We start from the raw sequence: 15118 nt of genomic DNA on the forward strand, positions 1-15118 counted from the left end.
CCAAAGGTAAACAAAAAGTCAAAAAAAAATAAAGAAACAACAAAATACAAAAACAAAAATCAACAAATTTTATGTTCAAACTGTGGAATATTCAAATGACAGAAGAGGTCCAGCTGTAAAACAAATTTGGTTGTCCAACAAAACAAAAAAGAAAAAAAAATGAAAGATGAAAGCAAACGAAATTCTATTTGTTCGTGTATTTGAGAACTACAACAAACAAAACAAAACAAAAAACACAAAAAACCAAAAAAAAATGCTAAAACGTAAATAAATGTGTACCTATTTGTCTGACAATTGAGTTTACAATCGAGTTTTTATTACATTTTGCACAACATTGAAATACAACACAGAATGTGAATTAGCCATGACCTAGTCGCATTTTATGTGAATTGAGGTGAGAGGCCAATACTTTCAATAAAATTATTTACATGCAATAATCCTTGAAGAAGTAAGTACAGTCATAACTTTGGACAAAGCAACAATCTATTTTTTTGGGATAAAGAAATTTTAAATCAAAGCTTCGTAAAAATTACTATCTGAAATGTAATCATAGCCTTGCTATATCTTTGCACACTTAAAAAGTACTAAGTTCTACAAGTTTGCTAAGCCCAACTCTATCAATTGGGTTCAACAAATTTAGATGTCATCTAGAAATCCAAAACTTGACAAATTTCACCGCTTAACATTGATGAGAATCAAAAATTCCTGTATTTGAAAAATTTCTTTCTCAGGACCGCTAAAAATAGCTGAAAATCAAAAATTCCTGTATAACTGGAGAACGCACAGTTCGATTTGAATGTCCTTTGGTCAGTCGATAGTGCTTACTAAAGCGCTTCGTTTGACACATGTCCCGACAGGATCAACAAGGATATGCGCGAGTTATGGCGTATTGTCTCTAAACAGAAAATTCCTTGCAACTCGCTTGCTTAAAGGACATTCCAGGATTTTATTGCATATTCGATTATAATACAATAAGAGCTATCTGTGTACCAAAGGACATCACGAAAGTCCTTAAAACGACAGAGTTACAGCTAATTTAGTAAATTTTCAAACAATTTTCCATGCCTACCCCTTGAAATTTTTTCAGAATTTTTTTTTTAATATTTTTGAAATCCTTCAATGCCAAACGTTAGTCATTTTAGTTTTGAATATGGAAATGCAAGTGCCTTTGAAATCCTTCAATATATAACGAAGTTATCCAGCAATGCAAATTGAGAATTTACAAATATTTAAATTTATAAAAATTTAAGCATTAATTTTCAAGTATCACTCTTGATTTTTAAAGGACCTCATTTTCTAGATTCATGAAATTCCATTACATTTACCGATACACGCAAAATCATTTCTTAATGACCAATTTTACTAAAAATAAGAACAAAACCATACAAATTTTTCAGTTTAAAACTATTTTTTACTTCAAGTTTGTTTTGTGTCTTTCACAAAAATTACACAAGATTTACTGCGATTTGCTGTAGAATTGTTTTCTGCTTAAAAATAAAACTTATGTGGCTGCTTAAAACAAATTAAATTGGTTAATTAAAAAAAGGCGACGGCTTAGTTAATTATCAATTAATTAGATCTTCTTAAAAAGATGCTCTCTGAACATGACGTGCACAACAGACACAATAACTAACGACTCGACCCGTCTTTGTCTCAACATTACAAATGAATAGTTAATTATTTTACAAGTCTACAATTTCTTTATAACATTTTGTTGTATTTGTGTATATTTTGCCAAACAGAATAAGGCTAAAAAGGCATCAAGTTGCAAACTTGGCGCATGATTTGTCAATAATCAATTGAGTTGAGGACAAAAAAAAAAAAGAAATGATCAGAAGAATATGTCTGTAAAATGCATAAACTTTGATTTGTGCGTGAGTTGCCGCAAATGTTGTTATAATGATGATATATATATATATATGTTGTATATATAGGTATATATCTGTGGCGATGACGCTGAACGCTAGTCTGGAGTTTTGTTTTTTGTGTTACAAGTCTGTAGATTGGGAGCAGTTGGGAGGCTTAGTACTCAAAGTTGAACGACGCATTGCGTCCGCCGCCGCCGCCAAACTGGAAGAACGATCGGAACATCTGGTTTGGATCGAAGTCAGCTGTGGGAGGAGCAAAAAGAATAAAATTAAGAAGTGAATACAAAATAGTAATTTTCTCACTCACCTTGCTCTTGCTCCTCAATGTCTTGGCCACTGTCGTAACGTTGCTTCTTTCTCGCATCGGATAGGATGGCGTATGCCTCGCCCACCTCCTTGAATTTGATTTCCTCGTCCTGGCGCACCTCCAGACTGCTGCCCGCATGCCTGTCCGGATGATGGACGAGCGCCTTCTTGCGATACGCCTTCTTAATCTCATCCTCAGTGGCATTCCGTGCAATGCCCAGGATTTTGTAGTAATCCTTGCGCTTCGACTTCTTTAAGGCAAACTTTGCATCACGCAACAGACGCTTTATCTCTGGCGTCTTCTCCAGCTGCAGTGCCGTCTCATAGTCGGCCACCGCCTCCTCGAACTTCTCCAGATCACCGTGACACCGTGCACGCAACAGCAACGCCTTCAGATACTGTGCATTCAGCTCGAGCACGCGATTGCAATCGGCCACCGCCTCGCGTAATGCACTGATGCGTGTGTTAACCAAGGCACGATTGTACAGCAGCTTTGAGTTGATGTCCTTGTTGTGCTCATCGATCTTCAGGGCATCGGTGTAGACAACATGCGCTTCACGATACCGTCCCGATTTGAACAACATGTTGCCATTCTCCTTCATCTCCTTGAGCTGTTTGCACTTGCTGCGCATTTTCTTCGACTTGTGATGATCGGGATCCAATTGCAACGCACGCTCAAAGTGCAAGATGCCCTTCTCCAGATTGTCCGTATAGTAGAGGCACAAGCCACGCACATAGATCGCATCCGCCGAGTTGCTGTCCAATTTCATGACACCTACGGCCAAATCTAAAGCCTCATCGCAACGTCCCAAATAAGCCAGACATTCGGCTTTTAACAAGCGATAACTACAAGTACAAATCAGGCATTTAGTAAAGTTTTAAGTAAATTCTTTAAACAGTTTACATACCGCAGACAAGCGGGCGCCAGCTTCAGTGCACTGTCCAGATAGAAGACCACATTGCGATAGGCCTGACTGTCGTAGTTGCTCTGTATGGTTGTCTCCAGTTGTCGCAGCTTCTGCACCGCCTGCTGTTCGCTGCTCAGCGCCTTGCTCTGCGAATCGAGTTCGGCCACCGTTTTAACCGCCTGCTCCGTTCCGATGATGTCGCCCAGCGCTAGGCAACATTTCGCCACACGCACATAGGCCTTCTCGAAGCTGGGATCGAGGCGAATGGCATGTCGAGCATCCGTCAGGGCACTGTTATAGTTGAGCAGCATCATGTAGCAGGCAGCACGGTTTCCATAATACGCCGCAGAGTCGGGACACAGCGAAATGGCATCCGAATACAATTTGAGTGCGCTGGGATAGTTTTGTGCCTTGTACTGATCGTTGCCCAGTTTCTTTTTCTCTTCAGCAATGCTGCAAGCGGAAGAGAAGAAAAGAGTTAGAACGTTCCGTTGAAATAGTTTAAACAAGTAAGAAAGCTACAGGCGAGTGTGATCGACTGTGAGATTCCCGCTACCCATTTTTAATAAAAGCAAAATGTTGCGGCATTATTCTCAAAATATACCGAAAACTACAAAATACTAAAAATATACCAAACGGTATGGTTTTTGTCCATACAAAAGTATTTCTTTAATAACTTCTACAATTTTTATGTGATCACAACTACTATATTTATTATTGTATATACCAAAAATCTCCAAATTGTTGATTTGCGGGGGCGGAAGTGGGCGTGACAAAAATTTGAAACAAACTTGATCTGCGTGCAAACATAACAAATGGTGTCGAAAAAAAATTATACCTCTATCTCTTATAGTCTCTGAGATCTAGGTGTTCAAACGGACAGACAGACAGACGGACAGACGGACATGGCTAGATCGTATCGGCTGTTGACGCTTATCAAGGTCGGAGATGCATCCTTCTACCTGTTACATACATTTCCTGCCGGCACAAAGTTATAATACCCTTCTACCCTGTGGGTAGCGGGTATAAAAATATATAAAGGGTATTTTCCAGTCGATTATGCAGCCGTTTAACACACTTAAATGTTGGCACTTTCTGTTTTTTGCTTTTTTTTTGCGAAACGAAGCTTGGCTCAGCACAAAACTTTTAATTGCTGCCATAACTTGGCAAGCCGCCGCGGTCTCTGCCCAGAAATTGAGGCCACAATTCGTCGTCGAATGCAATAACAACACACTGTGAAAGGGTCAGGAGGAGGGGGAAGAAGAGAGGGTGCAAAGGGCTTTTGTGTTGTCGTCAATCTCTAACTTTGCATAACAATTAAGCCGAGAAGCACACACAAAATTGCACAATTTTCGCTTGATTGCTGCACTTGTAAAACTTCTAAATATTCAAAAATGTTCTAGCTAATAATTGTCACTCCAAAAGTTTGATTTGCAACTGTTGACTGCGACTGCGGTCAGTTTTTCATTCGAATTTTCCGGCAATTACTCGCACTTACCGCGGCAGAAATGTAAATTCCTCAGAACTCATGTAAAATTTATTGGGCATGTGTATAAACTTTTTGTTTTTCTATCTAGCACAACATCGATGGCGAACACAATTTATTGCTAATGGATAATTTTTGTTCACTCTTCACGTAGTTATTTGTGTATATAGAATCGAAAAAAAAAAAATCAAAAGAGCGAACACGTCGTTTTTGCTGGTGGTCCCGGGAAGCCAACGGAAGCGACTGATGTTGATGCTGCCACAGTTTGTGGCTGCTTCTGCTGCTGCTGCTGATTGCAAATGCAGCAAGCGCGCCACGCGACGAGCTTCAGTCGATACTCGCTCTCGTTTTGGCCACATGCTGCTGTTGCCTCTGCTGCTGCTGCTACTGCAACTGCAAACAGCAAAGCGTGAGAGAGAAAACATACGACAGACAGAGAGTGCAACGACTTGCACAACTTGGAGAGAGAGACGTGAGAGGTGAAACGAGGGGTAAAACTCCATATCAATGCGTTAGGCCAAAAGCCATCTTGGCCAACACAAAATATATAGAAAAAAAGAAGCAGATGCGATAACTTTGCTTCGCTTATTCATTCGTTCGTGTTTGTTTTCGCATATTGTCCCAAATTTAACAAGACACCAACAAACAAAAGATTGAACTCTAAAAAGTTTGACCACTTTTAAGTAAAGTTTTGTCTCGTTACATTCCAAATAAAGCTGCACAATAAAGCTTACATTCCAAATAAAGCTGCAGCCTTGTTATTTAGGGTTAAACTTAGATTTAGTTTTCGAATGTAACAAATTTAAATCTTCAATATTGTTGGAAGAAACAAAAAAAGAAATTATGTTCAATACACAAAAATATTTAAGAATTCTATTTAAAAAATTAAAAAATAAATCAAAGCAAATGATCCATTATGACAATAAATATCTCAAATTATACTTCTTGTTCAAATTTAATGCCACGATAAAATTATATTTTAATTCATTTAAATTTTCTTATTAAAATAGTTTTCCGAATAATTATGGATCAGATTAATACAATTATAAATCTATTTCATTTTTAGGGGTATATTTAATAAATGATTAAAAATGTATTTTATGAATATGATTTTCTTTAATTAAGTCCTTTAAATTTTCTTAGTAAATTGTTTCGCGAATATTGATGGATAATATATTGTATATATAATATATCGTCAATGTTAAATTAATAAAAATTATAATTATATTTTTAAAATTATTATCATTAATTTTTTTGAATATAGAATTGTATTTTAATTCATTTTATATTTTCTTACTAAATTGTTTTCCTAATAATTTTGTATAATTATTATATTGAATAAAATATAAATCGAATTCATTGCTTTTGGGGATACATTCATTAAATTAAAGAATTTTTTTTAATTTTTTATGAATATTTTGGAAAAATTGTGGTGAAATTATTTTATATATTTTTTTGTACACACTTTCGTGAAATTTCCAATGATAGTATTTTATTAATATTTTTAGAAAAATTGTAGTAACCGTATTTATGTTTTTTTTTTATATTAATTTATGTAATTTTATTTAATGAATATTTTAGACTAATTGTATTAAGGGTTTTTTTTATGAATTCAATAATTTATATTGTAGTAAAATTATTTTATAAATGTTTTTCCGAATACTTTGATGAAGTTTCTAATGAATGAAATGTAGTAACAGTTTTTTTCTTCTTTTTTTATAAATTCAATAATTTATATATTTTATTTAATACTTTCATGAAGTTTCTAGTGTCAATAAACACAAAAATATGAATAATACAAAGAATTATAACCTCCGTAGGAACAAATACCCCCAGAAGTTTCAATGGACACGCTATAATCGAATTAACTAGATGCAGACATAGAATGAGGAGGAGCATAAGCAATGTTGACTCTCATAACATCGATTACCTTATAAAGAGCACAACAATTACACAGCAGAAAATAACATCATTCTGGAATGAAATTTATATACATTCATGAAGAAAACCAATAATAAAAAAAAAAAGCTTAACAGAGCGTAATCGGTATTTGTTGAAATTGAAATTGCTCTATATGAAGCAATACCCAACCCAACTTATATGCTCTTTTATTTGACCCACTCAACTAGGCAACTAGCTGGAGAGCCAAAGAAATTGATGTTTAAAGATGAGGTCACAAGACAATTTTTTAACGACAGCAGCAAGCAATTGTTTAACTAAAAGCTTATGCAGAAATATGGCAAAAACTTGGAAAGTTTCTGCATAATATTTAGCACGATTTCAATGTTTGAGATTTAAGCTCCAGAGCAAACAATCTGACAAACTCTTCATTGATTTTTTTACTTTTCTTTATTGTGTGCCGACAGACAACAGGATAGGAACGGGATGCGCAGGACACGGATAAGGATGTGGAGGACAAGCGGCTGTCAGAAGCGTGAACTGAAGAGAGGAGGAGTTCATGTTCTATTGACACTTGCTGCAGTTGAGTTTGATGATGGAAGTGAACTGAGTGCAATCGGTCATTGCTCGCATCGTTATGGACTCAATTTACAAGCTGTCAATCGGGCGGGAACAATAGAAAGTGTCCTATATCAGTTGTGTGCTATTTACGGACCACGTATTTAATAACAAGTGGGGAGTTGACTACTCAAAAACATAATAGATAAGATAAAAAGCGACGTGATGGATAAAGAGTTGCAAATGAAAAAAGAAAAGAAAGATATTGAAATTTCATTGCACATTAATTTACCGAAATTTCTTCATTATAATTCGTTCAAAAATGAATTTACCAAAATGAACTCAGCAAAATTTCTTATTTATAATTTCGAAACACTTGTCTTTGATAAAATCAACATCATTTCATCTGTCTTACAGTGCTGTAAAATTCAAAAACATAAATGTATATAGTAAACAACGATATTATCTTAACCTTTGTATGCGATAATAATAAACATTTCTGAACCTCTGTGCATTACAATTCAATTAAAGTATCTTTGTTATGAAAAAGTATTTATATATACAGTGGGGAGCAAAATTGAGTACATGTTTGCATATTTCACATTTCGGAGCGAATGATAAAGAAAACACTTTACTGTTTACTGTTACTAATGGAAAAAAAGTTTATTCTTTTTATTCAATATGTAATTGACTATACATTAACGAGAAAAGATCAACGAAGAAGTGCACAAATATGTAATTGTAAGATTTGTACATTATCTTCAAAGTGATGTTGATTTGCAATGTAAAAAAGGACAAATCTAATTTATAAAATTTTTTTCATTTCTTTTTAATTTAATATCATGTTTAAAACTATTTTTTATTATAAAACCAATCCAATTATTTTGCAATATTGAAATTCACAAAAAAAGCATAACTTCTTAATGTTTTTTTTTTTTTAAATATTTTTATGTATTCAATTTCTAAATCTTTCTCTATAATAATTGTCAAAAAAATATTAATCGATTATTTAAAAAAGTGTCTTTTTATATTTTAATTGAAGATTAAATTTTAAATCTTTTTTTCTAAATTTTGTCAAAAGAGAATTATTTTCTTTTAAGTCAGCATAATTTTTTATAACTCCGTTCATACTACTTGGATAAGTTCTAAAAGAATATCTATTAAGACTTGTAATTTGTATTCAACTTCCTTGCACATATGTATATTTAAAATGCAGGGTATACAAATATTGTTTCGTTTATAATACTCGGATAATTAATAAAACAATTCCTTTTTGTACAAATTTCTATTCAACTTTTTAAACATATTTGAAATCCAGGGTATAAGAATATGCAAAACGCATTTTGAGATGAGCATTAAACAAGATTTTAACGGGCGGGCAATAAAAGACACATCCCAACCCCTTCCCCCAAAAATGCACACTAAAGTTATATAATCGATAAAGTAAACAAATGTAGAGCGACGGCGGTGGCGGTGACGTTGGCGGTGGTGTTGGCGGCATCTTAACATCAGCTATGCGAATAATAAATGCTTGTTTGTTGTTGCTTTGGCGGCCTCAATGTGCGACGCGATACTGGAACTATATAGACTTACATGCAAATGTGCAATAGAGAGAGGGGAGGGAGAAGAAATAGGTGGCTATGTTGCCTTAAAAGAAAAATGCAAGAGACTAGAAAATGGCTGAAAAGAACCTGAATACGCGTTTATAGAAATGTGTGCTATTTGAAAGTGGAACGTGTTGAAGAAATGAAATGCACATTTCAGAGACAGTTTTCAGAAATTCACTAAGCCTTTAACTTTACATAGAATTGCTTGCAAAGTTCGAATTTATATGTAAAGTATATGTAAATAGTTGTAAAACAGGTTAAACTAACAAAAATTTGGCAAACATTTAATTCGAATAAATCGATTCGAAGTCTGCAAAATAGTTGTGAAACAGGTTAAACTAATGAAAAATTTGGCAAACATTAAATGTAAATAATTTGTAGTTATACGACTGAAATGTGTGACATTTATTGCGCTGAATAATTCATATTTTTCATACAATAAATTAACCACAGTGAAAGCTGACAAACGAACAAAATTGGTCATAAATTCATGCAAATTATTAATCAATTCATATAGGCTCAATAAAAACGAAGAAACTTGAACTGCACATGGAATGCGCTTTGAAAATCAAATTGAATTCAAAGAACTTATTGCAAATTGTTGCTCAGAGAAAAGAAAAGAGGGAAAGAGAGAGTAATTTTGAAATGTGTGAAATTGTCAAGCAAGAGCAAAGAGTGCGGAATTTCATTAAAAAGCCACTCACACGTGGTCAGCAGACAGTGCTCGAATAAGTATGTGCACATGTGTAGGTTTATATATGCAAATACAATGCGATATACATATGTATGTGTGCGTATATAGTACACGACGTGGCGATGCCCCGATTGACCAGACGAAGAAGAAGAACTTGTGCGGTTTAAATACATAAGAATGCAAAAAAACGTTCGCTATGGCATTAAAAAACTTACTATAACATTTTCGATCTTCTTGGATTTAACGTTGAATTACTTTGGGGAGTCGTTAGTCCTCTGCGCTTAGGAAGCAACACTCGATTCAGCTTCTGATTATTCCTTGAGCAATTTGACAAGCTTTTTTTTATAGTCACGTAAGAAACGTTGTGTGTATGAACTGAATGTGTACAACTTGAATTTTGTTTTTAAGTACGCGACAGAGACAGATAAGTCAAAAAACCACACGATTTATATGTCTATACTAGATATGAAGTGTGAATTATAATAATAATCAGTTCAGCGTAGCCTATTCAGAATTCCTCGACTTTCGACTTGAGTTAACCAACTGTTAATTTTAAAAACAAAACCACATTTGTTGTACTTATTTAATGCAATACGAGAGGCGACGACGACGAAGACGACGAGACAAATGCACTGAGCTGCAACCGATCGCAAAAGAGAGAAAAATGTTTTCGCGAAAATCTAGTAAAAGCATTTGGGGAAAAGCTTTTTCTTATGTTGCACAGAAAGCGCTTTTCTCACACACATCACAACTTGCAACAGAATGGAATTGAAATCATTATGAAACGAACGCAAAGACTTTGACCTTTGCTGTAAATAAATCTCGCATTGCAAAAATAACTCTAATTGAAAAGAAAACCAAAGAAAACTTGACCGAGCAATACGTCCTTCAGATCGTGTCTGACCAACGAATGCCTTTGCAATGATGCAGACAAATGACTTGATGGATAGATAAGTGACCCACTAAGCAGCTTTCAAGGTGCTGAGAACTTAAAGACATTTTGCTTCGACATTTTTCTTTCTAACAAATATAGAAAATAGCCTTGTACTGAATTAAAAGATAGTAATAATTCTTTATAAAGAGTGTCTGTAATTTAGTAATATAGAAAATAACCTTGTACTAAATTAATAGATAGTATTATTGTTTATAAAGAGTGTCTATAATTTAGCAACAACCGGTTTCATCAGGTTCCTTGCAATCTAATATTATTTGTTGGAGACATTTTGCTTCAACATTTTTCTTTCTAACAAATATAGAAATATATATTGTACTCAATTAAAAGATAGTAATAATTCTTTATAAAGAGTATCTGTAATTTAGCAGCAACCTCTTTCATTAGGTTCCTTGCAATCTAATATTATATGTTAGACACATTTTGCATCGACATTTTTCATTCTAACAAATATAGAAAATAGCCTTGTACTGAATTAAAAGATAGGAATATTCTTTATAAAGAGTTTCTATAATTTAGCATTATAGAAAATAGCCTTGTCTTTATAAAGAGTGTCTATAATTTAGCAACATGATTAACCTGTTTCATCAGGTTCCTGGCAATCTAATATTATATGTTAGCTATGCAGCTATCTTATCGTAAGAAATCTATTTCTAGCACGATCTATTTAATGAATACTTCAAATACTTCAAATACTTTAAAATAGCTCACAGTTGATAACTATACTAACAAGTATTTAGTGCAGTAACTATAAATCATAAATAAAGACTTGGAAGGAGATTATGCCTAAGACAACATTTAAAAATATTATTATATTATTTTGTAAAAATTGTACGAAATTTTAATTTTCATAGGAAATGCTTTTCAGTTTTATAATTTAAACAATTCTGGAGATCAGAAACTGTTTTTAATTTGTTTGTTTTTAATTTTCTTAATTCAGCAATGGCATTGAGTCATCAAAACGCGTGATAATTTTTCATCTGTCTGTCACATCTTTCTCCTTAGCATAAAGACTGCTCCCTTTTGGCCCGAAAGACATTAACCTACATACCAAATTTGTTTCCTCAAATACAGCGACAGCTCAGACATGGTTAAAACCGCTTTTGCTTTGGTTATTTTATAGAAAATTAAGCTTTACACTATACTTTATTTTTTACTAATAATAAATTTAATCTTTAAACGTTTGCAATGTGCATATTACAAATTTGTTGACTACAGAAAACAAAATGAACTGTTTAGGCCAATTTAGTGCACCATGGAAACACATTTTAGTGGAAACAACCCTCGATAAGTGTTTGAATTACTTAGGAACAGTTTCTCCCAGATACTATATAGAGTGGATGAAAAAAGAAAATGTGTTTTCTCGGAATCTTGCCTAAGTTATATTTTAATTTAAAATTACAAATGTAACCGCAATAAAAATAAATGAGAAAAAGAGCACGCTTATTGGGTTTATATTTTATTATAAAGTTTACGTCACATAGCAATAACAAATTTTATACTTTAAAAATAGTTAACGCCTTAGAACTTTTCCCAAAAAACAAAGGAAAATTTCTGTGGTTTATTATTTTCGTTCAATTGAGTTAAGAGGCATTTAAATAATATTGCATTGCGTATAAGTGAGCAATAAATTTATTTGAGCAATAAGTAAGTGACACCTAATCTTGAACATAGGAAAAAACGTCCATAGTACATAGTCTAATTTTAAATTTAATTTACTACACCCATAAAAAGGTAAACCCCAAGTGCAAGTGCAGAACACCCTTGTTCTAATGGCAAGGGGGGGTATGTGCAACTACAAACGTATTACCGGAAATTTTAGTATGCAAATGCATTTGTTGTTCCGTCAACAAATTTCACGCCCCATTAAGGCAGCAACAAGTTTGCTTTCAGTGTGTGGAGTCGCCTCCAGACGACCTCAAAACGAGAAACGACAAAATTGCCGTAGAGGGTATTTGTGCGTCGACCTTGCACATGCAAAAGCTAATCAAGCGTGGCTGCATTTACAGTTAACAACTGTTTTATTGTTGGTCAATGTGCTAAAATGTGTATAAGCAATATTTGTGTTTTTGGTGGATTATAACTCAAATCTATCAGCAAAGATTAGCGTATTAACGCTTGTTGCTTCAAATTGAATTTGCATACAAAAAAAATATAATTTTTTTGTTGATATTTAAGCATTTCACATAAACACAAAATATCAATAACCAAAATAAAGAGATGTTATATAGAAGCTTAAGCGTTATATTAATATCCTCAACTTAAATAAGTTTCGCAACTTTTAATTAAGAAAAAGTTGCCGTCTGATATTATCTGTGATTGACTGTAGATATGGAAAACAGAGTTGAAGGTTTTTTCTTTGTTTCACTTTAAAGATAATTTTGCTAGACCGAATTCTTGGTAACAGAAACTGACTCATTCCACAAAACGAAAATGCAGGCGCAAAAAACTTGTTTGTCAGAGCATAGGAGTGGAGAGTGGAGAGAAGAGGAGAGACGGGAGCTGATGCTTTGGAGATTTTTGAGCGCGTGTGTTGGCGTCTTTGGCAGCAGTTTAGGTTAATGAAACAAGTCCATGAAATCGTAAGAGGCGTCGATCGATTATATAAAATAAAAAGTACGTCAAAATGCTACACAAGCACACACACACACACATAGGCGCACACAGAGTCAAGTTCACCTTGCGCATGTTTGCATATTTCGACTTATTTTGTGGTTATCAAACTGTAAAATTGTGAGCAGTAGGGAGGCGTGGGGCAAGGGGGAGCAACAAGGGCACATAGATAAGGCGCGTTGTTGTTTTACTCACGTTGCCGCGTCCTTTGGCACAATTTGCTCGGCATCAGCTGCAGAGTTGTTCACTTCCTGCGTGTCCACGTCCATTTCTGAGGTTGATGAGGATTCCTCGCGTTCGCTATCGCTAATTTCAATGACGTCTTCCATCCGCAGCAAAAACAACAATGACTAATTGGCGCGCGTGTTAATTTATTTGCCTTATTTGCTTGGCCTTTCTTTTCGTTAGCAACAATTTCGTGTGTACACCGCGTTTACTTTTGGTTTTTGCTTCTTCTTCACACACGCAACGAAAAAATGCTTTTTCTTTTTATTTTCTTTCGTTTAAACCGAACTCCGAAGCAACGAATTTCTTGTGCCTAAAATGTGATATGAATTGCTGACGCCCTATGCGGTTTTGATTATTTAACGATCCAATAATTATTTATTGTGAATCAATTAATTAATTCTACTATTCTAAAAAAATTTTGACCCGACAACAGCGACAGCGTGAATGGAAAATGAACGAAACAAATAGTGGTGGTAAAAAAGTTATCGATGTTTTTCTATTGACTATTGTGGTGGGATTTCAACGATGTTTTCAATGCAGCTCTGATTCTTGAAATGCATGCATGGCGGGTACATTCTAAAGATAAGATAGCTTGTAATTATAATGAATATGTTTAGATAGAAAAAATGTGAATTGTTTCATTAATTTTAACCTGACTATTCGATTATATACACATTGGTAGTGCTGTGAAAAACGGTTTCCACTATATGGTATAATTCTGGTATTTTAGCGTGTTACCAGGCGAGGGTATTTTAAATATCAGCTGTAAAGGTACAAGTACTTGAAATTCTCTTGTACAGATATTAAAATTATGCAGTTGTATTATTATTATAACTAATATTTTTAAAATTGCTTCTTGAAAATGTAGTTTAGTAACGTATTTTTGTATTTCAAAGTATTCGCATAAGAGGTGACCATATTTGATTAGTGAACATAGCAAAAGCTGTGTGCTTTGTAGCATGCAGTTTTTTGTCATGTGAACGTTTAAATGCTCCAATTTGAAAATATAAAAGCAATGCACATAACTTTTTTATAAGGCATAAAAATGCTTTCAATTAATTATTTTTATTATTGTCAAAACAAAGAAATATGAAATTCTTTTAAATGACTGTTCTGATAAAATTATTAAATTTCATTAACAATTATCGTTTCAATATTTTTATTCGAATTATAGACAATAAATAATATATATAAAACTATATTTAAATTTTACTTTGGAAAACTTATGTTCATTACACGATATAATTATAAATTAAAAAGTAAATGAAATAAAAAAAAAAAACAATTTTACTTTTCTTTATATCAAGAAGTTTATTTGTAATGACATATTAATTATGAAGACGAAAAATAACTGAATACTTTAGAATACTATAAAAATACATTGGTGTCATTTGTTACAATTTGTGGATAACCGAAAATCTGATGTTATAAAAAAATATTGTTGGTCCTTTATATATTTTTTTACAATTCGTGTAAAATTCGTCTTTTGAATTGAATTTTTCAGATAAACATGTAAATTTAATTTACAGTGAACGACAATTAATTTAATTAAAGAAAGAAGAAGAAGGAACGAAGACAGAAAGAAAATTTTAAACATAAATTAAAAGTTAGATCAATAAAAAAAGGATAATTTTATACATAATTATTTCTTTGTTGTAACATCAATTTTTGATTATGTTTATTTTATACTATTCTAAAAACAAAGCGATAACCAAGTAATGTAATACATAAAGTTTAATGCCATTGGAAGCACTTAAATAAATTAATCTATAAATGCATAACTTGATTTTAGTTTTCGTTTGGTTAATTTAGGTTATTTTTATCCTATAGATTGACTTGTCATTTTCATATATTGATTTCTAAAAATATTTAATACAATAGTAAAGAATACAAAAATATATAAATATATCCAGCATACATATTTTTAAACGTATGTATATAAATGTGTATGTAAAAATAAATTCAATGAAATTTACATATTGTTCTGCACCCACACAGA

At 33.1% G+C, this 15118-nt stretch overlaps 1 protein-coding gene across 2 annotated transcripts; it reads right to left on the bottom strand.

Annotated features, from left to right (window-relative positions):
- Nucleotides 1-1677: 1677 nt before the first annotated feature.
- On the bottom strand, nucleotides 1678-13566 carry LOC133834966 (dnaJ homolog subfamily C member 7). 2 transcript variants are annotated; one of them, XM_062264767.1, is made up of 4 exons: nucleotides 13087-13566; nucleotides 3083-3535; nucleotides 2176-3020; nucleotides 1678-2111 (listed from the first exon to the last, which is right to left on the bottom strand). In XM_062264767.1, the coding sequence occupies exons 1-4, from the start codon at nucleotides 13218-13220 to the stop codon at nucleotides 2023-2025; spliced, it is 1521 nt and encodes a 506-aa protein (XP_062120751.1). In that variant the 5' UTR covers nucleotides 13221-13566; the 3' UTR covers nucleotides 1678-2022. The 2 variants fall into 2 exon arrangements, with proteins under 2 accessions (XP_062120751.1, XP_062120752.1); XM_062264768.1 differs by lacking the exon at nucleotides 13087-13566 and adding an exon at nucleotides 9542-9697.
- Nucleotides 13567-15118: the final 1552 nt, after the last annotated feature.

This window comes from Drosophila sulfurigaster, chromosome 2L, assembly GCF_023558435.1.
Source record: "Drosophila sulfurigaster albostrigata strain 15112-1811.04 chromosome 2L, ASM2355843v2, whole genome shotgun sequence".
NCBI lineage: Eukaryota > Metazoa > Arthropoda > Insecta > Diptera > Drosophilidae > Drosophila > Drosophila sulfurigaster.

Bases quoted from the DNA above. Each gene is read 5' to 3' on its own strand.
- LOC133834966 (XM_062264767.1), bottom strand. From the start codon at position 13,220: ATGGAAGACGTCATTGAAATTAGCGATAGCGAACGCGAGGAATCCTCA. The intron at 3,536-13,086 runs GTGAGTAAAACA...TTCCGCTTGCAG, and splicing joins GTGCCAAAGGACGCGGCAAC to CATTGCTGAAGAGAAAAAGA. The intron at 2,112-2,175 runs GTGAGTGAGAAA...CTCCTCCCACAG, and splicing joins CATTGAGGAGCAAGAGCAAG to CTGACTTCGATCCAAACCAG.